This window comes from Rana temporaria, chromosome 8, assembly GCF_905171775.1.
Source record: "Rana temporaria chromosome 8, aRanTem1.1, whole genome shotgun sequence".
NCBI classification, from domain to species: Eukaryota; Metazoa; Chordata; class Amphibia; order Anura; family Ranidae; genus Rana; species Rana temporaria.
Genome location: NC_053496.1, coordinates 3,342,300 through 3,367,152, shown reverse-complemented (window position 1 = coordinate 3,367,152; position 24,853 = coordinate 3,342,300). Strand labels below are relative to the sequence as shown.

The following is a 24,853-nucleotide window of genomic DNA, read 5'->3' as shown; positions in this document are numbered from 1 at the left end:
GAGTATGTCGGAGGTCTTCCCCCGGGGTCTGGCCGTGTCTGTACTGAAGTCTATATTCCAGGAGGTCCACGTTCAGGTAACATTATCTACATTCTTATGGTCAAGAGTTCCTCTGCAGAGCACTTGTAATTAGTTCAAGTATAACCACTTCACCACTTAAAGCCAAACATTTTTTAAAGGTGTGCGTTTTTTTTTTTCACAAAAAAATAAAAGAAAACTCCCACATTATGTAATACATTCCAGTATATGTGCTTCATGATGTTCCCTTTTATGATAGTTTTATAACCACTTGAAGACCCGGGCCCAGATTCAAGAAGCTATTGCGCCCGTGCAACCATAGGTTGCGCGGCGCAATAGCTGTTTTGCTCCCGCGTAGCGAATGCCCCTGATTCAGGAACATCGCTACGCGGACTGCAGCCTAGGATATGACAGGCATAAGCCTCCTTATGCCTTCATATCTCAGGCTGCATTCTTGCGTTGGCCGCTAGGGGGCGCGGCCATTGTGTATCAGCGTGTAGTATGCAAATTGCATACTACCACCGATTCACAAAAGTTGCGCGGGCCCTGCGCACGCAAGGTACGGAGTTTCCGTACGGCGACTTTAGCGTAAGGCTGCCCCTTCTCATAGCAGGGGCAGCCAATGCTAAAGTATAGCCGCCCTTCCCGCTCGTGAAATTTAAATTTCACGTCGTTTACGTAAGTGATTCGTGAATGGCGCTGGACGCCATTCACGTTCACTTAGAAGCAAATGACGTCCTTGCGACGTCATTTGCCGCAATGCACGTCGGGAAAGTTTCCCGACGGAGCATGCGCTGTTCGCTCGGCGCGGGAGCGCGCCTAATTTAAATGATTCCCGCCCCCGGCGGGATCATTTACATTAGGCGCCCTTACGCAGGGCTAATTAGCATAGCGCCCCGGCGCAATTTACGGAGCTACTGCTCCCTGAATCGCGGGCAAATCCAAATATTTGCGTGGGCGCAGAGCAAAATCTTTGCCCTTTGCCCACGCAAATATTGCACGGATCTACCTGAATCTCGGCCCTGGCCTTTTCTGGAACTTTTTGTTTAGAAGTTTAAATTTAGTATTTTTTTTGCTAGAAAATGATTCGGAACCCCCAGACATTATTAGCCAGATTCAAGTAGGGCGCCGCATCTTTAAGGCGGCGCAGCGTATTTACGCTACGCCGCCTTAAGTCAGAGAGGCAAGTACTGTATTCACAAAGTACTTGCCTCCTAATTTACGACGGCGTAGCGTAAATGGGGCCGGCGTAAGCGCGCCTAATTCAAATGAGGATGAGGGGGCGTGTTTTATGTTAATGGAGGGTTACCCCGACGTGATTGACGTTTTTTACGAACGGTGCGTGTACATATCCCAGTGTGCATTGCTCCAAAGTACGCCGCCAAGGACGTATTGGTTTCGACGTGAACGTAAATTACGTCCAGCCCTATTCACAGACGACTTGCGCAAACGACGTGAAATTTTCAAATTTCGACGCGGGAACGACGGCTGTACTTAACATTGACTGACTAGGCCAGCTATTTGATGGAATAACTTTACGCCGGAAAACGCCTTACGTAAACGGCGTATCTTTACTGCAACAGGTGCACGTACGTTCGTGAATCGGCGTATCTAGGCATTTACATATTCTATGCCAAACTCAACGGAAGCGCCACCTAGCGGCCAGCCTAAATATTGTACCCTAAGGCCCCATACACACGATAGAATCCATCCGCTGAAAAATCCCAGCGAATGGGTTTCAGCGGATAGATCCTATGGTGTGTACACTCCAGCGGATCTTTTTCCGCGGATCTGCTTCCGCGGATATTTATCCCCTGGGATGGATTCCAGCAGATAAATATTCGCTGACATGCTAAACAAATCTATCCGCTGGAATCCATCCCAACGGATGGATCCGCTGGTCTGTACAGACTCACCGGATCCATCCGTCTGAAGGGATCCCCCGCATGCGTCGTAATGATTCGACGCATGCGTGGAATTCCTTATATGACAGCGTCGCGCACGTCGCCGCGTCATAATCGCGGTGCGACACGTCATCGCCAGAGGATTTCGGCGCGGATTTCAATGCGATGGTGAGTACACTCCATCGCATTGGAAATCCGCGGAAATCCTCAAGAGGATTTATCCGCGGAAGCGGTCCGCTGGACCGTATTCGCGGATAAATCCTCTCGTGTGTATGGGGCCTCAGATATGACGGCGCAGGCTGTCGTATCTTAGCTAGGTTTAAGTGTATGTCAGTTTGAGAATACACTTAAACTTAGGACGGCGCAGATTCAGAGTTACGCCGGCGTAAATCTTTCTGAATCCAGCTATATATATTTTTATATAAATGGTGATCGTTGCGATATTTTATGTCACACAGTATTTGCGCAGCGAAGGCACTTAAATTTTTACTTTTTTTACACTGTAGCTTTTAATATTTTTTTTTATCACTTTTATTGCTGTCACAAGGCATGTAAACATTCCTGTGACAGCAATGGTCACATGACTGGTACTTTTTATAGAGGGATCCGGGCTCTATAAGGTCCGACCGGTGCCCCATGGGTTCAGGGTCCACCGGCCCAGCGCCCATCCGTTGGGAGAGGAATTATTTATTGGACATTTTTTACAACCGAAATGAAGAAAGAAGAACATGTCTTTTTTCTGTTTGTTTTGTTTCTTTGTTTAGCAAAAAAAAAAAAAAGAAAACACATTGGTGATTTAAATACCACTAAAAGAAATCTCTATTTGTGGGGAATAAATGATAAAAAATATCATGTGTACAATGTTGCATGACCGCGTAATTGTCATTCGAAGTGTGACAGTGCTTAGAAGCTGAAAATTGGCCTGGGCCGGACTGGGGTAAAAGTTCCTGGTATTCAAGGGATTAAATATTTTATGGTCCATTATTTATTTAGATTTGCCTTTTCAATGAAAAAAAAAAAAAAAACATTATTACAAAATGTGTATTTTCTATTACGTAGTAATAATAATAATAATAATAAAAAATGTGTATTTTCTAGCACGTAATAATAATAGAAAATGTGTATTTTCTAGCACGTAATAATAATAAAAAATGTGTATTTTCTAGCACGTAATAATAATAATAAAAAATGTGTATTTTCTAGCACGTAGTAGTAATAATAATAATAATAATAAAAAATGTGTATTTTCTAGCACGTAGTAATAATAATAATAATAATAAAAAATGTGTATTTTCTAGCACGTAATAATAATAATAATAATAATAATAATAAAAAATGTGTATTTTCTAGCACGTAATAATAATAATAATAATAATAAAAAATGTGTATTTTCTAGCACGTAATAATAATAATAATAATAATAAAAAATGTGTATTTTCTAGCACGCAATAATAATAATAATAATAATAAAAAATGTGTATTTTCTAGCACGTAATAATAATAATAATAATAATAAAAAATGTGTATTTTCTAGCACGTAATAATAATAATAATAATAATAATAAATGTATATTTTCCTAGCACGTAATAATAATAATAATAATAATAATAAAAAATGTGTATTTTCTAGCACGTAGTAATAATAATAATAATAATAAAAAATGTGTATTTTCCTAGCACGTAATAATAATAATGATAATAAATGTGTATTTTCTAGCACGTAGTAGTAATAATAATAATAATAATAATAAAAAAAAAAACACTTTATATTTTTTATAGCACACATTTTTAGTTTTTTTTATACTAATCTCATGTTTTGTTTCCTCGCAGTCTTTAATGCAGTTGGATCGCCATACGGTCTATTTGATCATCACCAATTTTATGAAGAGCAGAGAGGAAGGTAGGAAATCTTTTTTGTGATTTATTTTTGTGATCTGGATACTTTATTTAACCATTTGCCCGACTGTATCAGTTTAGGTTTAGGACGGCAAGGCGGCTCTGGTCACCTATGGCGTCGGCAGCCACAAATAATGTCGCTCACAGGTGTCAAACACAAGGCCTGCGTGGCGAATCCGGCCCTCCAGGCCATTTCATGCGGCCCCTCGCACCTCTCCAGCTCTCCTCAAGGCCCTGTACTTTCTGCTTTTAACCAATTTAAGCCCCGGACCATTTTTTGTTGCTACTTTTTTGCGATTCGGCACTGCGTCGCTTTAACTGACAATTGCGCGGTCGTGCGACGTGGCTCCCAAACAAAATTGGCGTCCTTTTTTTTTTTTTTTTTTTTTTTTTTTTTTTTTTTTACAAATAGAGCTTTTATTTGGTGGTATTTGATCACCTCTGCGGTTTTTATTTTTTGCGCTATAAACAAAAATAGAGCGACAATTTTGAAAGAATGCAATATTTTTTACTTTTTTGCTATAATAAATATCCCCCAAAAAAGATATAACATTTTTATTTATTTTTTTCCTCAGTTTAGGCCGATGCGTATTCTTCTACATATTTTTGTAGAAGAATAAGCGCGGCAATAAGCGTTTATTGATTGGTTTGCGCAAAAGTTATAGCGTCTACAAAATAGGGGATAGTTTTATGGCATTTTTTATTATATATATATATATATATTATATTTTTTTTTTTTTTTTTTTTTACTAGTAATGGCTGGGAAAAGCGTGTTTGTTTTTTTTTTTGTTTTTTTTATTTATCGTGACTGTGACATTATGGCAGACATATTTTGGGGTTTTATTGTCATTTTTTACAGCGATCAGAGCTATAAAAATTACTGTGAAAATGACACTGGCAGGGAAGGGGTTAACCACTAGGTGGCGCTGTAGGGGCTCAGTGTGCCCTATAAGTCAGTGTTTCTAAGGCTGCATTCACACCTGAGCGACAAAACGCCCGACGCCGGACGCTTCTGCCGCTAGAGGGGAGAATTCCCATTGCTGTCTATGGAGATGGTTCACATCTCACAGACGCTGAACGCCTGTCGCCTGAAAAAAAGTCCCGGCCCCTTTTTTTCAGGCGACAGTGGCGTTTTCCCATTGACAGCAATGGGAAGACTTTTGAAAGAAAAAAAAAATGAAAGTTTCATAATCGCGGCAAAATACGCCGCTACCGCCGAACGCGCCTGTCGCTCAGGTGTGAATGGACTCTTACTGTAAGGGGGATGGGCTGTATGTGACATGACACACTGATCTCCCCTCCGATTTTACACAGAGCGGAGATCGGTGTTATTGTCACTAGGCAGAGCGGGGAGATGCCTTGTTTACATTAGCATCTCCCCGCTCTATCTCTCCGTGAGACGATCGCGGGTATGCCCACGGAGATCGAGTCCGTGGGACCCGCGGTTGGGTTGACGGAGCTCGCGGCGCGCACAATGGCGCTTCTTTAAAGGGGACGTGTGTATATACGTCGTCCTGCCCAGGAGTGCCATTGTGTCGACGTATATGTGCGTGCGGCCCGTCGGGAAGCGGTCAAGCAATGCATCCAGCTTCTTCCCAGCAGCAGCATAAGGAAAGGGGGGTGCACTGTGATGTAAGGGAGAGTGGGGGGGACTTAACTTCTGATGGAGGGGTGGCTCTTGACATCTAATGTAAGGGGAGGGGATGCGCTAATCTTACAGATACAACCGGCCCTTTTCAGGGCAATCCTAATGCTGATGCGCCCCCCCCCCCCCCCAATGAAATCGAGTTTGACACCCCTGCTTTAGCTGATGACTTTTTTTTTTTATATAAGGATTCTTGCCTGTCCAGGGAGCCCACGATGTCGGCTCCACAGCCGATCTTCGGATCGACTGCCGGGTGCTGCTGCTGCCGCCGCCATTCCTGTCAAGGGAACCAGGCAGTGAAGACTTTCGGCTTCACGCCTGGTTCCCTTTTGCGCATGCGCAAAGCGCGCTGTGCTTTCTAATCGAGAAGTAGGGGGGGGGGGATCTCCAGAAGTGGGGAAGGGGACCTGTCGTCCCCCCCCCCCTACTTCTCGATTAGAAAGCACAGCACGCTTTGCGCATGCGCAAAAGGAAACCAGGCGTGAAGCCGAAAGTCTTCACTGCCTGGTTCCCTTGACAGGAATGGCGGCGGCAGCATATGAGCGAGAATTCCACTTTTGCGTAAAACTCCGCTTTAACCCTTTGAAGAAAACCTGTGCTGACTGATATGAGGAGCATCATGACTGGCATCTCCTCGGAATGGGCTCGTGGCTTTGCTGGCATCCCCATCCACCGGCTTCATTGACCTAAAATATAGATGCAGATCAGGACGATGTCACTCTGCTCTCACCTGCTGCTGGTGACCCAGAGAGTATGGAAGGCAAGGATTTTGCATACAGCCAGAAAACTAGCTCTTTTTTTTTTTTTTTTTTTTAAACGCTTGCGGACCAGCCGCCGCAGTTAAACCCCTGTCACACTGACGCATTTTTCAGGTGGTTTAGCGCTAGAGGTCGACCGATATATCGGCTGATATTTGTCAGTTTTTGGAGAAATTGTCATCGGCCGATTTTTATCCAAATTAGGCCGATATTTTACATGGCCGCTAGCGGTGCCGCGGATCCGGAGCTAGGCCGAATGCCGCGGCCTTTCCTGATGCGGTGACCGCGCCGGCAATCCGAATCCGCGGATTGCCGCCGCGGTCACGGCATCGGGAAAGACCGGGGCTTAGGCCTAGCTCCGGAGCCACGGCCATCTTGGTACACCCAGCGTGACGGCCCTCCTCTCTGTTTACGCCCACAGAGGAGGAGGGGCCCACGCTCGTGGGACACACAGCGCTCTCTGGTGTCTGTAGCGGGGGGGGGGGTGTCTATACTAGAGGGAGAGGGGGGTCTGTACTGAGGGGGGTGACACCATTTTTTTTTTTTTTGCACCAGTGCCAATTAGTGCCACTTGCCATCCAGTGCCATCTGCCAGTGGCAATACCAGTGCCAATTAGTGCCACCTTCCATCCAGTGCCACCTGCCAATGCGATCCAGTGCCAACTAAAGCCATCAGTGCCACCTGCCAATGCCAACCAGTGCTAACTAGTGCCACCTGCCAGTGCCAATTAGTGCCACCTGCCAGTCAGTGCCACTTGCCAGTGTCACCTGTTAGTGCCACCTGCCAGTGCCATCTGCCAATCATTGCCACCTGCGAGTGCCAATCAGTTACTTCTGCTAGTACCATCTTTCAGTTCCATCCAGTGCAACCTGCCAGTGCCAATAAGTGCCTTCTGCTAGTGCCATCTAGTGCCACGAGCCAGTGCCGCCAAAAAAAATAAAAAAATTGTCCTAAAGTATCGACGGCAAAAATTGGCATCATATATCGGCCATCGGCCGCCCAGATTTGTAAATATCGGCATCGGCCAGAGAAAAACCCATATCGGTCGACCTCTATATAGCGCTGCTAAAATAGCGCCTGAAAAAATCATGCCTTGCTGTCTTCAGTGTGAAAGCCCGAGGGCTTTCACACGGAAGCGGTGCGCTAGCAGGACCGCTCCAAAAGTCCTGCTAGCCGCATTTTTGGAGCGGGGTGTTTACCGCTCCTTCCCATTGAAAGCAATGGGAAACTGCAGTAATACGCCTGCCTCTGCAGAGGCGCATTGCCGGCGGTATTAACCCTTTTTCAGCCACTAGCTGGGGTTAAAACCGCACCGCTAGCGGCTGAATATCGCGGTAAAAACGACAATATAGTGCCCTTAAAAATCGCGCCGCTATACCTCCACCGCACCTCCCGTGCCCAGTGTGAAAGAGGCGTTATACTGTGGTAGGTTGGCTCCGCTGGGTGAACCATCATAGCTGTACGTCGGTCGCTTTTAAGGGTGGCTAGGATGCTGCGTCACGGGAGTGCCGATGCCCGTGTCTGCCAGCAGCGAGCGAACTCCGGGATTGAGAGGCAGAACGGGAACGGGCGTGTGCGTTGGTGTGTGTGTGTGTGTGTGTTTAAAGAGGAAGTAAACCAGAGGGTCTCAAACTGACAGCCCTCCAGCTGTTGTGGAACTACAAGTCCCATCACGCCTCTGCCTGTCTGAGTCATGCTTGTAACTGTCAGCCTTGCAAAGCCTCATGGGACTTGTAGTTTTGCAACAGCTGGAGGGCCGCCAGTTTGAGACCCCTGATAGTAAACCCTCAAACATTTTTCCTTTTTTTTTTTTTAAACCTGCAAGAGAAAGTGATAATGAGCTAGTATGCATAGCATTACTAGCTCATTATGATTGACTTACCTCAGATCGAAGCCCCCGAAGTTCTCCTCAGTCCCCTCCGCCGCAGACGCCATGTCTCCTCCGATCTTCTTCCTTGTATCGCCGCTGTGACTGGCCGGAGCGCCAAAGATGTCACTCCCACGCATGCGAGTGATTGCGGCATTAATCCCCCCCAGTATCCCATTCACAAAAACGGCACGCTCAGTGCGCCTGCACCGTTGCCCTTAAAAGCATGTGTGGGGGGAAAACTAACACTGCACATCACCCTGAACACACCATCCCCACTGTGAAACATGGTGGTGGCAGCATCATGTGGTGGGGATGCTTTTCTTCAGCAGGGACAGGGAAGCTGGTCAGAGTTGATGGGAAGATGGATGGAGACAAATACAGGACAATCTTAGAAGAAAACCTGTTAGAATCTGCAAAAGACTTGGGGGGAGGTTCACCTTCCAGCAGGACAACGACCCTAAAGTACAGCCAGAGCTACAATGGAATGGTTTAGATCAAAGCCTATTCATGTGTTAGAATGGCCCAGTCACAGTCCAGACCTAAATCCCATTGAGAGTCTGTGGCAAGACTTGAAAATTGCTGATCACAGACGCTCTCCATCCAATCTGACAGAACTTGAGACATTTTACAAAGAAGAAGAATGGAAGAGAAATGTCCCTCTCTAGATGTGCAAAGCTGGTGGAGACACCCCCAAAAAGACTTGTAGAGAAAGGGGGTTCTACAAAGTATTGACTCCGGGGGGCGCCATACAAATGCCCCTCCCCCACACACACACACTTTTCACATATTTATTTGTATCATTTTCCTTCCACTTCACAATTAGGTGACACTTTGTGTCTCTCACATAGGCCCCATTCACACCTAGGCGTTTTTACGCCTGAAGCGCACTGCTCACAAACGCCAGAGGGGAGAATTAACATTATTCCCTATGGTGACTGTTCACACCTGAACGCCCAAACGCCTGTCGCGCGAAGCTCAAACAAGTCCCGGACCTTTTTTTTGACGCGCGTATCGTGCGGTTTGGGCGTATTTGAGCGTTTTTTTTCCCCATAGAAAGTAATGGGAAACGCGCGAATTGAGCGTATCGCGCGACAACGGGCGTTTCGCCGCTTTAATAAATAGAACTTGTCGCCCATGCAGAAGATTTAAAAAAATCTACCAACATAGCAACAAGTGATGAAAAGATGATCATTTTTCCTATTGGCTAAAATAAAAAACGCCGAAGTACAAAAACGTCGCACGACGCTGTATGCAAATGCGCAAATACGCGCGACAAAACGCCAGAAAAAAAACGACCGACGCTCAGGTGTGAATGCAGCCATAAAATCCCAATAAAATACATTTACGTTTTTGGGTGTAACATGAGAAGATGTGGGGGAATTTCAAGGGGTGTGAAGACTTTTTCAAGGCGCTGTATATAGAGGGGTATGAATACTTTTTCAAGGCGCTGTATATAGAGGGGTATGAATACTTTTTCCAGGCACTGTATATAGAGGAGTATGAATGGATAATTAAGTCTTTTAGATTTGTAGCTTTTCTATGTAAATGGTTGCATGCGCTCTACAAGGCAACGTGTAAGATCTTTGGGGTAGATTCGGCATACATTTACGGCGGCGTATCTCCAGATACGCCACCATAATTTCAAATCTGCGTCGACGTATCGTTACGCCGATTCTCCAAGGCAGATACGTCTAAAAAAAATAGGCTTCCTCCGCCGACGTAACTTGAATGCGGCGCCGTATAATTGTGTGCAATATTACGTTGGCCCGCTAGGGGCGCTTCCGTTGTTTTCGGCGTAGAATATGCAAATTACCTAGTTACGTCGATTCACGAACGTACGTGCGCCCGGCGGTAGTTTTTTTTTACGTCGTTTGCGTAAGGCTTTTTTCGGCGTAACGCTGCTCCTGCTATTAGGTGGCGCAGCCAATGTAAAGTATGGACGTCGTTCCCGCTTCGAAAATTTGAATTTATTACGTCGTTTGCGTAAGTCGTTCGCGAATAGGGCTGGACGTAATTTACGTTCACGTCGAAAGCAATGACGATTTGCGTCGGAATTTCGAACATGCGCACTGGGATTTTTTTCATCGGACAACGCATGCGCCGTTCGTAAAAAAACGTAAAATACGCGGGGTCAACCTAATTTGAATAAAACATGCCCCCCCTCAACATCATTTGGATGACGCGCGCTTACGCCGGCCCCATTTATGCTACGCCGCCGTAAGAAGGGGCGCAGCTACCTGAATCTAGCCCTTTATGTATTATTATAGGAAATAACATCCTTTTCTCTTTTTATATTTGAATGTAGAACTGAAGAGTCTTGGAGCGGATTTCACTTTCGGCTTTATTCAAGTCATGGACGGTGAAAAGGACCCGCGGAACCTGCTTGTGGCCTTCCGAATCGTACATGACATCATAACCAAGGACTACGCTCTCGGTAAGAGTTCTACATCTGTAGAAGAAATGTTTCATCAACGATGCAGTGAATGGCCTGCGCGCCCCCCTGTGATCAGCGAGTCACTGAGACTCGGCTGATCACAGATCGGAGTTAGGCTCCATTCACACCTTGGCGACAAAACGCCCGACGCTCGTGTCGCTGGAGGGGAGAATTGCCATTGATGTCTATGGAGATGGTTCACATCTCATAAACGCCGTACGCCTGCCGCCTGAAAACAAGTCCCGGACCCTTTTTTTCAGGCAGCATTGGCGTTCGGCCATAGACATCAATGGCAATTCTTTGTGAAAAAAAAAAAAAAAAGTAACCTAATCGCGGCAGAATACGCCGCGTACGCGGCGTTACAATGTGAATGGGGGCTAAGGGGTCGATTCCGACCCCTTACCACATGCTTATCTGTCAGCCAATGACAGCTGATCATGTGATGTTAACAGAGCTGGTAATCGGCTATTTTTTCTCCTCGCGCTGATGGCGTGAAGATAAAAAAAAAAATAGGCGATCCCTGGCGGCTGTCAGAGAGGTGCCACCTGCATAACAGTGCTGCCTACCAGTGACCACCAGTGCCACCCTTCGGAGCCCCCTGCCGGTGCCACCCATTAGAGCCCCCTGCCGGTGCCACCCATTAGAGCCCCCTGCCGGTGCCACCCATTAGAGCCCCCTGCCGGTGCCACCCATTAGAGCCCCCTGCCGGTGCCACCCATTAGAGCCCGCTGCCGGGGCCACCCATCAGAGCCCACATTGCCACCCATCAGAGCCCACATTGCCACCCATCAGAGCCCACAATGTCCCTGTCAGTGCCGCCTTATCTGTAAGTGCGTCAGCGCTGAAAGCTTAAAATTGGTCTGGGCAGGAAGAGGGTTTAAGTGCCCGATACTTACCTGAGCCCAATCGTTCCTGTACCAGGGGCGAGCACACTGGCTCCAGCTGGTGTCTCGGGTCCTGGATGGATAGCAGAGCAGCCATTGGCTCCCGCTGCTGTCAATCAAATCCAATGACGCTGGGGGGGAGGGGGCAGAGCAGAGTCCTGCTGCCTGTTTCAACAGACGCAGAAGCAGGACACGGGTGCCCCCAGGGAGAGCGCTTCTCCGACGGGGCACTCGAGAAGAGGAGGAGCCAGGAGCGCAGCTGAGGGACCCCCAGAAGATCCTTTAAGGCCAAGGCTGTATATGGGTTGTCTCAGTGTCTGCCCATATTACGGTAAGCCCCACCACCTTCTGGTGCCAAGCTTTGTTCACTCTCATTGAACCGTCACATGTTCGTGCCTCCGTTGTCTGCTGAAGTTCTGGCATTTGATGAGTGAATATCAGGGGGCGGAACTTAGTGGTAGAAGAGGTGGGGCTTAACATCAGTTTAACCACTTGCTGACCGCCCTATAGCAGGTTTACTGCTACAGGGGTGGCAGCTGTGGCAGGATCATATATACAGCCCTCAAAATTTTCACTCGCCTGCTGGCATTTGGCGAGTGAAAATAAGGGTAGGGCGAGTAAAGCAGGCAGAAGCAGCCAGGATCCAGCTGAGTAGAGGCGGCCAGTGGATGCTGAGGGGATATCCCCAAACCGTCTCAGCTTGCTGGCAATCTCTGCTCTCCCCTCCTCAATGCAGACTGATGGCACAATTTTCAGGCCAGCTCCGCCCTCCGCCCTCCATCCTCCGCTCCTGACTCCCGCATTCTGCCTTACAGCGGCTCCCCTGGTAAGAAATCCTGCAACCCCGACATGTTCTAGTTCGGAGAGGCAGCTTTTTTTTTGTGCACACGCCAGGCACCCTGGGCATATGCCGCCGATTTTCTGGTGTGTTTCCCATGTCCCCGCGCGGCAACGACCCACATTTCTTTTGTTGCAGTCAGAGGCGCATTCTTTCCTCATCTGTCGGGACTGTAGCATAGAGCCGAGTGAAGTTCTGATAAACTCCTCCTCGGCTCTGTGCTACAGTCCTGACAGTCGGAGCTGTCAGCGGCACTATGCTGAAGAAAGGAAGCACAGCACGGCGGCAGCTGCATTCTATATTTACAAGAAGTGAGAGAGCTGGGGGGACAGCGTTGGTGAGGTATTGGTGAGCGCTGGGGGGGTATTGGTGAGCGCTGGGGGGGTATTGGTGAGCGCTGGGGGGGTATTGGTGAGCGCTGGGGGGGTATTGGTGAGCGCTGGGGGGGTATTGGTGAGAGCTGGGGGGGTATTGGTGAGAGCTGGGGGGGTATTAGTGAGAAATCTGGGGGGGCATTAGTGAGAGAGCTGGGTGGCACTAGTGAAAAAGCTGAGGGGGCATTGGTGAGAGATTTGGTAGGGTGGCATTGGGGAGAGAACTGGGGGGCATTCGTGAGAGCTGGGAGACATTTGAGAGAAAGATGAGGAGGGCATTTTTGAGAGGTAAGAGAGCTGAGGGGGGCGTTGGTGAGAGCTGAGGGGGGCGTTGGTGAGAGCTGAGGGGGGCGTTGGTGAGAGCTGAGGGGGGGCGTTGGTGAGAGCTGAGGGGGGCGTTGGTGAGAGCTGAGGGGGGCGTTGGTGAGAGCTGAGGGGGGCGTTGGTGAGAGCTGAGGGGGGCGTTGGTGAGAGCTGAGGGGGGCGTTGGTGAGAGCTGAGGGGGGCGTTGGTGAGAGCTGAGGGGGGCGTTGGTGAGAGCTGAGGGGGGCGTTGGTGAGAGCTGAGGGGGGCGTTGGTGAGAGCTGAGGGGGGCGTTGGTGAGAGCTGAGGGGGGCGTTGGTGAGAGCTGAGGGGGGCGTTGGTGAGAGCTGAGGGGGGCGTTGGTGAGAGCTGAGGGGGGCGTTGGTGAGAGCTGAGGGAGGCGTTGGTGAGAGCTGAGGGGGGCGTTCGTGAGAAATGAAAGAGGTGGGGGCATTTGTGGGAGGTGAGAGAGCTGGGGGGGCATTTTTGAGAGATGGGGCATTTGTGAGAGAGCTGGAGGGGGTATTTGTGAGAGATGAGAGAGCTGGGGGGCATTTGGCAATCAAGGCATGCCCCTGTATGATCTGTAAAAAAAATAGATAATTTACAATGGTGGCGAGTAACTCTTAAGGCCTGGCGAGTAGAGCTCAGGTGTGTGTGTGTGTGTGTGTGTGTGTGTGTGTGTGTGTGTGTGTGTGTGTGTGTGTGTGTGTGTGTGTGTGTGTGTGTGTGTGTGTGTGTGTGTGTGTGTGTGTGTGTGTGTATATATATATATATATATATATATATATATATATATATATATATATATATATATATATATATATATATAATTTTGTACTTCTGCCTGCAAGGGGCGCACGCGGCCGGCTTCTGCTGTGAATATTTGCAGCAAAAGTCGATCTGCAGGTTCCGGGCACTCGTGTGTGTGTGTGTGTGTGTGTGTGTGTGTGTGTGTATGTATATATGTGATCCTGCACTTCCGCCTGCAGGGGGCTCTTGGGCGCCACCAGCGGGGACTATAAAACCCACCTCTTCCCTTAGTAAAAGCACCACACACACTGCACACAGTTAACACTTTGATCGCCCCTGATGTTTATCCCCTTCCCAGCGAGTGTCAATAGTACAGTGGAACCTCGGATTACGAGGATAACCCGTTCCAGGAGAACGCTCGTAATCCAAAGTACTCGCATATCAAAGCGAGTTTCTCCATAGAGGTCAATGGAAAATGAAAATAATTTGTTCCACATTGACTTCAATGGCATGCAATACCGCATGTGGCCAGAGGTGGGGGGGGGGGGCGCCGGAGAGCCTCGGAAACACTTTTCGAAAGGCCAGAGGACAACTCAGCTGAACTAGGAAAGGCTCGGAAAAAGGAGTATTTCCAAGTTTTTTCAAAGTGTTCTGTTTGGCTATGGTGCGCCCCCCCCCCCCACACCAGGCCAAACGCGGTACTGCACACAGCTGTGGCTTGAATCCTGCTTGTTTTGCGAGACAACACTCGCAAACCGAGTCAGGATTTTTTTTTAAATACAGCGATCGTCTCTCGTTAACCGCGTTACTCTCAATCCGGGGTTCCACTGTGCAGTGATGGTGCATATTTTTAGTACTAATCGCTGTATTGGTGTCGCCGGTTCCCACAAAGTGTCGATTTAGTGTCCGATTCTCTGCTGCAATATCGCAGTCCCACTGTAAGTCGCTGGTGGTCGCCGCAATTACTAGTATTAAAAAAAAAATTAACATTCTTAAAAATTCCAGTCTAATAGCTAGATTCAGAAAGCCCGCCGCATCTTTGCGGCGGCGTAGTGTATCGTATTTACACTACGCCGCCGTAAGTTAGCAAGGCAAGTGCAGTATTCACAAAGTACTTGCCTGCTAAGTTACGGCGGCGTAGCATAAATGGGGCCGGCGTAAGCGCGCCTAATTCAAATGAGGATGTGGGGGGCGTGTTTTATGTATATGAAGTGTGACCTGACGTGATTGACGTTTTTTTACGAACGGTGAATGCGCCGTCCGTGTACATATCCCAGTGTGCATTGCGGCTAAGTACGCCGCACGGACGTATTGGTTTCGACGTGGACGCAAATTACGTCCAGCCCTATTCACGGACGACTTGCGTAAACTACGTAAAATTTTCAAATTTCGACGTGGGATCGACGGCCATACTTAAAGCGGTAGTTCACCCTCCTTCACCCCATTATTCCATTACTTTCGGCATCGTAGCGCGAGCTACGGTATGCCGGTCTTAAATTTTTAATCCCCGTACTCACTGTGCTATTGTTGATTGAAGAATCCGACTCCCGCGGGGAATGGGCGTGCCTATGGAGAGGGAGGATGATTGACGGCCAGCTCTGGCACGTCACGCTCCCCGAAGACAGCCGGAGTAGGTCTCGGCTATTCACAGCGCCTGCGCACAGGCTATGCGCAGGCGCCGTGAATAGCCAAGCCTATTTCGGCTATTTCCGGAGAAGCGTGACGTGCCAGGGCCGGCCGTCAATCACCTTCTCTCACCATAGGAACGCCCATTCCCCGGATTCTTCAATCAACGATAGCACGGTGAGTACGGGCATAAAAAATGTAAGACCGGCATACCGTAGCTCGCGCTACGATGCCGAATTTAATTGTCTAATAAAAAAAAACTTTTTTTTTTTTTCTAACAGGGCGAACCCCCGCTTTAACATTACTAGTCCAGCTATTTGATGGAATAACTATACGCCTGAAAATGCATTACGTAAACAGCGTATCTTTACTGCGTCGGCCGGGCGTACATTTCGTGAATCGGCGTATCTAGTGATTTACATATTTCTACGCCGAACGCAATGGAAGCGCCACCTAGCGGCCAGCCTAAAAAATTACACTTTAAGATACGACGGTGTAAGACACTTACGACGCTCGTATCTGAGCCTAATTTAAGTGTATCTGGTTACCAGAATACGCTTAAATTAGCGCGGGCGCACATTCAGACTTAGGCAGGCGTATCTACTGATACGCCGTCCTAAGTCTTTCTGAATCCACCTATAAATGCCATAGTTTGGTTTACATGAAAGTTATAGCGTCTTACAATCAATATACGCTTATTGGGGTTTTGTTTATCAAAATTATGCATTAGAATACATAAATTGATGAAGAAATTCGATTTACTTTTTTTATTTTTGCATATGTTTTAACCACTTCCCTACCGGCCCATAGTAAAATGACGTCCACAAAGAACCTCTGCCGTTCAGAGTGGACGTCATATGACGTCCTGGGCTTTGTGGGGGGGATATCTGAATGATGCCTGCAGCTAGAGGCATCATTCAGATATCCTTCTCTTGTGCCGGCGATTCTGCACAACGTAAGAACGATCATAGCGGCGGTTCCGCCGCTAGATCGTTCTTACAGGCGGCGGGAGGGGACATCCCCCCCCCCCCCCCTCTCGCCGCCATCCGGTGCTTCTCCGGGCTCTCCCGTGCCATCGGGGGCCCGGAGAACGAATCGTCCGGCGCTCGCAGGAAGCATAGAGATGACTGGTGACCAGATGGTCACCAGTCATCTCTATGACCGTCGGAGGACCCGGCGCGATGTGATGACGTCACGCCCGGGTCCCCGTAAGTAAACAAAGCCGCGATTGCGGCATGAGAACATGAGATCTGTGAATTTTTTTTTTACGATCTCATGCTTTCAGGCCTGGAGGAGAGATGTGGGGGGAGGGGAGGTCTTATTGACCCCGCCTCTCTCCATAAAGAGGACCTGTCACACACATTCCTATTACAAGGGATGTTTACATTCCTTGTAATAGGAATAAAAGTGATAAAAAAAAAAAAGTGTAAAAAAAGAAATAAATATGTAAAAAAAAAAAAAGAAATAAAACATTTTTTTTATCGCCCCTGTCCCCAGTAGCTTGCGCGCAGAAGCGAACGCACACGCAAGCCCCGCCGACATATGTAAACGCCGTTTAAACCACATATGTGAGGTATCGCCGCGTGCGTTAGAGCGCGTGCAACAATTATAGCACTAGACCTCCTCTGTAAATCTAAACTGGTAACCTGTAAAAATTTCCTAAGCTTTGCCTATGGAGATTTTTAAGTAACGAAGTTTGGCGCCATTCCACGGGTGTGCGCAATTTTAAAGCGTGACATGTTAGGTATCTATTTACTCGGTGTAACATAATCTTTCATATTTTACAAAAAAATTGGGCTAACTTTACTGTTTTGTTATTTTTTGAATTCATGAAACATATTTTTTTTCCAAAAAAAAGGCGTTTGAAAAATGATTGCGCAAATACCGTGCAGAGTAAAGGGTTTCAATGACCGTCGTTTTATTCCCTAGGGTGTCTGCTAAAAAAACATATATAATGTTTGGGGGGTTCTGCGTAATTTTCTAGCAAAAAAATGATAATTTGTACATGTAGGAGAGAAGTGCCAGAATAGGCCCGGTATGGAGGTGGGTATAAAAGCCCGGTATTGAAGGGGTTAAAGCCGAATCCTTTTTTTTTCTTCTTTTTTTTTTTTCACGTTTGTAGTTTTTTTTTTTTTTTTTTTTTGTTAATAGTAAAAAAAAAAATTCAGAGGTGATCAAATGCCACCAATTCTCTTTGTGGGAAAATGCTTGGGCCAGGGACCCCCAAATGTATCCGTAAAGGGAGCAAAACCATCGTCGCATAAAAATGTAAAACTCTACATGTGTATGATTGGCCGCATGTCTCGCCCCTGGACTTTTACCCCCCCCTAGTATATCCGCCACCCTTTCTAATCGCGGTGATATCCCCAGTGTTATACAACCCGGCGATTTATCATAAAAAGCTTTAGGCTGCATTCACATCTGAGCGACAGCCGCGTTCGCGTGTAGCGGCGTATTTTGCCGCCAGTACAAAACTTTCACTTTTTTTTTTTTTTTTTTTTTTTCAAAGTCTTCCCATTGCTGTCAATGGGAAAACGCCAATGTCCCCTCAAAAAAGGGTCCGGGACTTTTTTCAGGCGACAGGTGTTCTGCGTCTATGAGATGTGAACCATCTCCATAGACAGCAATGGGAATTCTCCCCTCTAGCGACAGAAGCGTCCGGCGTTTTGTCGCTCAGGTGTGAATGGGGTCTTACAGGCATTATTCTCCAATTAGAACAAAGAAAACTGCTGACCGTCTTCTCATTTCTATTAATAATTTCTCTGATGATTGGGTGCCGCCCGCTCTGCCAGGGATGTGTCGGGTACACCGAGACCCACAAGCAAATAAAATTTCAACGTATGCTTTCTTCCTCAGCAAAATAAGTTGTGTGTAGATAACCACTTCACCTCCGGAAGATTTTACCCCCCATGACTAGGCCATTTTTTTGCCGTTCGGCACTGCACTATTTTAACTGGTAATTGCGCGGTTATGTAACACTGTTCACAAATTACATTTTATATACCGGTAATTTTTTCCACACAAATAGAGCTTTCTTTTGGTGGTATTTTATCACCACTGGGGTATTTATTTTTTATTATCTACACAAAAGGGGGAAAAAAATAAAAAAAAATTATAATATAAAAAAAATATATACCGTATTTATCGGCGTATAACACGCACCCTAACTGTAAGAGGGAAGTTTCAGGAGAAAAACGTTCCACAGCCCCCTGCGTATAACACGCAGGCACAGTTTACGCTCTATTTTCAGGGTAAAAAAGTGAGTGTTATACGCCAATAAATACAGTGTGTGTGTATATGTAGATGTGTGTGTATATATATATATATATATAAGTGCTGTCAGTTAAACGCGCTATTAACGGCGTTAACGCCGTAAATTTTTTTATCGCGCGATTAACTAGGCGGCGTTCGGGGGTTATACCGGGATGATGCCTGCAGCCGCAGGCATCGTCCCGGTACCGTTGTTTAGAGCGGGCGATCGGCTATCCAAACCTAAAAGCCGCTCGGTTGTTATGCCGGAGGAGCGGGAGGGGACATCCCCCCCCCCCCCCCCCTTTCGCCGCTCTGACCGGGCCTCCCGTCCCACCGGGAGACCCGATCCTAGATGAATGAATGAATGAATGAAAAACTTATATAGCGCGGCACATGCGAACTGAATCGCCTCTGGGCGCTAGTTGTTCGTGTCTTCTGTGTCCAGGTTGGAGACTGACACTGAGCCGTAAACGGCTTTGATTCAGTCTCCGCATTGAAACCACGGAAGCGGCGTCATGACGTCACTTCCGGGTTTCTCGGCTGCCAATGGTGCCGGATTTAAAAAAGTACACAGTATTCAGAATCGCCGTTTTCGGCGATCTGAATACTTTGAAGTGCAAAGGAGGGCTCGGAGGTCTTTTAGCCCCCCCCGATCCCTCCATAAAGAGTACCTGTCACCACCTATTGCTGTCACAAGGGATGTTTACATTCCTTGTGACAGCAATAAAAGTGATCAAAATGTAAAAAAAACACAATTTAATATTATAAAAAAAAAAATAAGAAAACAAAAAAAAAAATGTTTTAAAGGGTGAACCTCCTTAATAGCACGATTAATCGTGAGTTAACTATGACATTAATGCGATTAATCGCGATTAAAAATTTTAATCGCTTGACAGCACTAATATATATATATAGTGTTTTTTTTTTTTTTTTTTTTTTTTACTTTTGTAAACACTTTTAAGAAAATCCCAATAAGTGTATATTGATTACTTTTGTGCGACAGTTATAGTGTCTACAAACTATGGTGTAGACCAGTGTTTCTCAACTTTTTTTCAGTCAAGGCACCCTCCAAAACTATAGACCGTCTTGAGGGCACCCTTTAGAAGGACGGACAGTCTTAGGGCACCCTTTAGAACAGGGGTGGGGAACCTTTTTTCGGCCAAGGGCCATTTGGATTTTTGTAACATCATTTGGGGGGGGCCGTACAAAATGATCAACTTAAAAATTAGCCTGTTATATTTGGTTAAAATTTTTTTTGGTGTAGTGCAGACCTCAGACAGTAACCCCCGCAGTAGTGCAGACCTCAGACAGTAACCCCCGCAGTAGTGCAGACCTCAGACAGTAACCCCCGCAGTAGTGCAGACCTCAGACAGTAACCCCCGCAGTAGTGCAGACCTCAGACAGTAACCCCCGCAGTAGTGCAGACCTCAGACAGTAACCCCCGCAGTAGTGCAGACCTCAGACAGTAACCCCCGCAGTAGTGCAGACCTCAGACGGTAACCCCCCCAGTAGTGCAGACCTCAGACAGCGGCGTGTGTTTCCCTCGAGCGCGGGCTCCTCCTCCTCTGTGGGTGTGAACAGAGAGGAGGGCCGCTGCCGGGTGTACCAAGATGGCCGCCGCTCCGGAGCTAGGCCAAAGCCGGGGATTTTCCTAGGCTGAGCGCTCCGCGGATCGCGGGGTGTGCCGATCCAAGCGGGGAGACCCGTTCGGATCATGGATCGGTGACAATCCGTTGCACCCCTAGTCAGAAGGAGCCGGAACTACAAGGTAAACATCGGCTCCTTCTGACAGCTCTGCAGACACACACACATCGGCATGGGGGGGGGGCCGGATGGAATGATTTTGCGGGCCGCAAGCGGGCCGCAGGTTCCCCACCCCTACTTTAGAAGGATGGACAGTCTTAGGGCACCCTTTAGAAGGATGGGCAGTCTTAGGGCACCCTTTAGAAGGATGGACAGTGTTGAGGGCACCCTTTAGAAGGATGGACAGTGTTGAGGGCACCCTTTAGAAGGATGGACAGTGTTGAGGGCACCCTTTAGAAGGATGGACAGTGTTGAGGGCACCCTTTAGAAGGATGGACAGTGTTGAGGGCACCCTTTAGAAGGATGGACAGTGTTGAGGGCACCCTTTAGAAGGATGGACAGTGTTGAGGGCACCCTTTAGAAGGATGGACAGTGTTGAGGGCACCCTTTAGAAGGATGGACAGTGTTGAGGGCACCCTTTAGAAGGATGGACAGTGTTGAGGGCACCCTTTAGAAGGATGGACAGTGTTGAGGGCACCCTTTAGAAGGATGGACAGTGTTGAGGGCACCCTTTAGAAGGATGGACAGTGTTGAGGGCACCCTTTAGAAGGATGGACAGTGTTGAGGGCACCCTTTAGAAGGATGGACAGTGTTGAGGGCACCCTTTAGAAGGATGGACAGTGTTGAGGGCACCCTTTAGAAGGATGGACAGTGTTGAGGGCACCCTTTAGAAGGATGGACAGTGTTGAGGGCACCCTTTAGAAGGATGGACAGTGTTGAGGGCACCCTTTAGAAGGATGGACAGTGTTGAGGGCACCCTTTAGAAGGATGGACAGTGTTGAGGGCACCCTTTAGAAGGATGGACAGTCTTAGGGCACCCTTTAGAAGGATGGACAGTGTTGAGGGTGGTAATGGTGCACAGTGAAAGCCTGTGGCTTTGTGTAACTCTGAGAAAAGCTTCATCCACTCGCCAGCTTTTTTTTTTTTGGCAAGTTTTAGGCGATTTGCCAAGGCACAGCTGAAGAAACCTCAAGGCAGGCTGGTTGAAAAAACGCTGTTGGGTGTGTGTGTGTGTGTGTATATATACTGGAACTATTATTTATTTTTATTCTAGTAATGGCGGTGATCGGGGACTTTTACAGGGACTGCAATATTGCGGTGGGCAATCTGACATTAACTGACACCGAGGACTGACTGCCATCGCCAATGACACTGATCACCATACCATACACTGTACTAATGACACTGGCTGGGAAGAGGTGATCATGAGGGGCTAAATATGTGTAATGTGTGCCGGTTTTACAAAGTGATCTCTAAGTTTCTCCTCCCTGCTTTGCATTTTCTATCATCCCCGAGATGTGAAGACTGTTTTTTTTTTTCCTTTTGTACAGGTCCGTTTGTGGAGGAATTATTTGAAGTGGTGTCCTGCTATTTCCCCATCGACTTTAATCCGGTAGGTTTGATCTGCAATAATTCTGTTTCTGGATATTTCTACTGTGCTGTGCCTTGCTGTGCCGTGCTGTGCCTTGCTGTGCTGTGCCTTGCTGTGCTGTGCCTTGCTGTGCTGTGCCTTGCTGTGCTGTGCCGTGCTGTGCTGTTCTTTGCTGTGCTGTTCTTTGCTGTGCTGTTCTTTGCTGTGCTGTTCTTTGCTGTGCTGTTCTTTGCTGTGCTGTTCTTTGCTGTGCTGTTCTTTGCTGTGCTGTGCTGTGCTGTGCTGTGCTGTGCTTTGAAGCCTTGCGTGTTGTATTACCTCTTCTGCCCTCCTTTCCTGCCAATAAGCTACAGTGTGTTTAGAGAAGGTCCAACATAAATGATAAGAGATTCTTACACAAATCCAGATCTGAAATTCGGAAAAACAATGCATCAAAATTATGTTACATTCCAGCTATAACGTTAACCGTAAAAATAGCGGCGCTTTACCGCCCACGCACCCACCGCCCCATTATGAAAGGGGCATTAGGGCACTTTTTACACTGGTGCGTCGGCGGTAAAGCGCCGCTATTTTTTAGCAGGCTTTAAGCGGCGATTTTCGGCCGCTAGCGGAGGGCTTTTAACTTCCGCTAGCGGCCAAAAAAGGGTTCAAAGCGGCGCTGCCAAAGCGCTTTGCAGTCGTTTCGGCGGCATTGACCATTCATTTCAATGGGCAGGGGGCGATTTAGGAGTGGTGTATACGCAGCTCCTAGAGCGCCTCCAAGATGCTGCTTGCAGGACTTTTTCTAGCCTCCTTCGGCTTTCACACTGGAGTGTCGGGAGAGGCGCTTTGCAGGCGCTATTTTTAGCTCTAAAACGTAGGGCTGGGGAAAAAATCGATTTTGAATCTTGAGTCGAGCTGGGAGGTCACATCGATTTCAGATTTTGACCAAATCGAATTTTTGTTTACATTGGACAGCGGCCTCGCCTAAAAAAATCCTGGCCGTCGCGAGGCCGGACGCCGTGGAGTAGGCCGAAGCTGCGGCCTTTTCCCAGGATCGCGGCGAGATGCGGGCAGGATTTTTTTAGGCGAGGCGGCGGCTTCGGCCTAGTCCTAGGATAGCGGCGGCTTCGGCCTAGTCCTAGGATAGCGGCGGCTTCGGCCTAGTCCTAGGATAGCGGCCTCGGCTAAAAACTCCCGCCCACAGCTCCTTAGGACCGGTGCAGTGTCCATCAGAATTTTTTTTTTTGGGGGGCCAAATCTACCAGCTCTACTAAAACGCCTGTAAAGCTCCTCAGTGTGAAAGTAGCCTAAGCGACACTTTTTGGGGACCGGTGACACCAGCACAGTGATCAGTGCAATAAAAAAATAGGCTAAATAGGCCTGCAGTACCTCATTTGGCCTGAGGTACGGGGGGGGGGGGGGGGGGGGGCACAGAAGCCGAGCAGAGCCGAACATTGGCCTGCAGTACCTCATTTGGCCTGAGGTACGGGGGGTGCAGAAGCCGAGCAGAGCCGAACATTGGCCTTCAGTACCTCATTTGTCCTGAGGTACGGGGGGCGCAGAGCTGAACATTGCCCTGCAGTACTTCATTTGGCCTGAGGTACGGGGGGGCAGAAGAAGCCGAGCAGAGCCGAACATTGGCCTGCAGTACCTCATTCGGCCTGAGGTACAGGGGCGCAGGAAACGAACCGAAGTGTCCTTTTCGGCCGTTTTGATCACTCTCTGGCGCCCCCCCCCAAGCCTCTGGCCGCATTCGGTATTGCATCCCATTGAAGTCAATACGGAACAAATTATTTTCGTTTCCATTGACTTCAATGGGAAAACTCGCTTTGATATGTAAGTGCTTTGGATTACGAGCGTTCTCCTGGAACGCATTATCCCCGTAATCCGTGGTGTTATATACACACAGTAGTCTACATATCTGCTTGTAACGTCATGATGTCTTCCTGTTTTGTTCTCCAGCCTTCCAATGACCCACATGGCATCACCAGGGAGGACCTAATACTGGGCCTTCGAGCCGTCTTGGCAGCCACCCCGCGTTTTGCAGAGGTAAGCCTCGATGTATATGTAGAGCCCGACAATACATGGTTTCTCCTATTTTATTTACCTTCTTTCAGTGAAATAAACTACACTTAAAGCGGAGTTCCTACAAATATATATATACAGTGGTTGACAAATTTGCTTGGAATCTAGGAGCCAGCTAAAAAAGTTAGGAGCCAGAAAACGCGCCCCGTCGCGACGAGCTTGCGCGCAGAAGCGAACACATACATGAGCAGCGACCGCATATGTAAACGGAGTTCAAACCACACAAGTGAGGTATCGCCGCGATCGTTAGAGCGAGAGCAATAATTCTAGCCCTAGAACTCCTCTGTAACTCAAAACAAGCAAACTGTAGAGTTTTTTAAACGTCGCCTATGGAGATTTTAAAGGGTAAAAGTTTGACGCCATTCCACAAGCGGACGTAATTTTGAAGCGTGACATGTTGTGTATCAATTTACTCGACGTAACATTATCTTTCATAATATAAAAAAAAAATGGGGATAATTTTACTGTTGTCTTATTTTTTAATTAAAAAAAGTGTAATTTTTTCCCCAAAAAAGTGCGCTTGCAAGACCGCTGCGCAAATACGGCATGACAGAAAGTATTGCAACGATCGCCATTTTATTCTCTAGGGTGTTAGGATAAAAAATATATATAATGTTTGGGGGTTCTAATTAGAGGGAAGAAGATGGCAGTGAAAATAGTGAAAAATTACATTAGAATTGCTGTTTAACTTGTAATGCTTAACTTGTAATACCAACGGCTCACCACCAGATGGTGCCAGCTCACATCTGGTGGTAATAACTTGTAATACCAACGGCTCACCACCAGATGGTGCCAGCTCACCAAAAAAAAAAAAAAATGTCATTTTTTTTTTTTTGCCCCCCCTTCCAAGCCAAGTCGCCAGGACCCTATTTCTAGTCGCCATGGCGACCTGGCGCCCGGGATTTGTCGACCCCTGATACATATATATATATATATATATATATATATATATATATGTGTGTGTGTGTGTGTGTGTGTGTGTGTGTGTATATATGTATATGTATGTGTGTGTATATATATATATATATATATATATATATATATATATATATATA

General features: G+C 47.5%; 1 protein-coding gene across 1 annotated transcript in view; it reads left to right on the top strand.

The window, feature by feature from the left end:
• MMS19 (MMS19 homolog, cytosolic iron-sulfur assembly component) overlaps nucleotides 1-24,853 on the top strand; it is a 91,804-nt gene that overhangs the window by 20,027 nt on the left and 46,924 nt on the right. Inside the window, exons 5-9 of the mRNA XM_040361215.1 lie at nucleotides 2-76; nucleotides 3,753-3,822; nucleotides 10,398-10,526; nucleotides 21,691-21,752; nucleotides 23,676-23,762. Of these exons, the coding sequence (XP_040217149.1) occupies nucleotides 2-76; nucleotides 3,753-3,822; nucleotides 10,398-10,526; nucleotides 21,691-21,752; nucleotides 23,676-23,762 (423 nt within the window). The remainder of the gene's footprint in view (nucleotide 1; nucleotides 77-3,752; nucleotides 3,823-10,397; nucleotides 10,527-21,690; nucleotides 21,753-23,675; nucleotides 23,763-24,853) is intronic.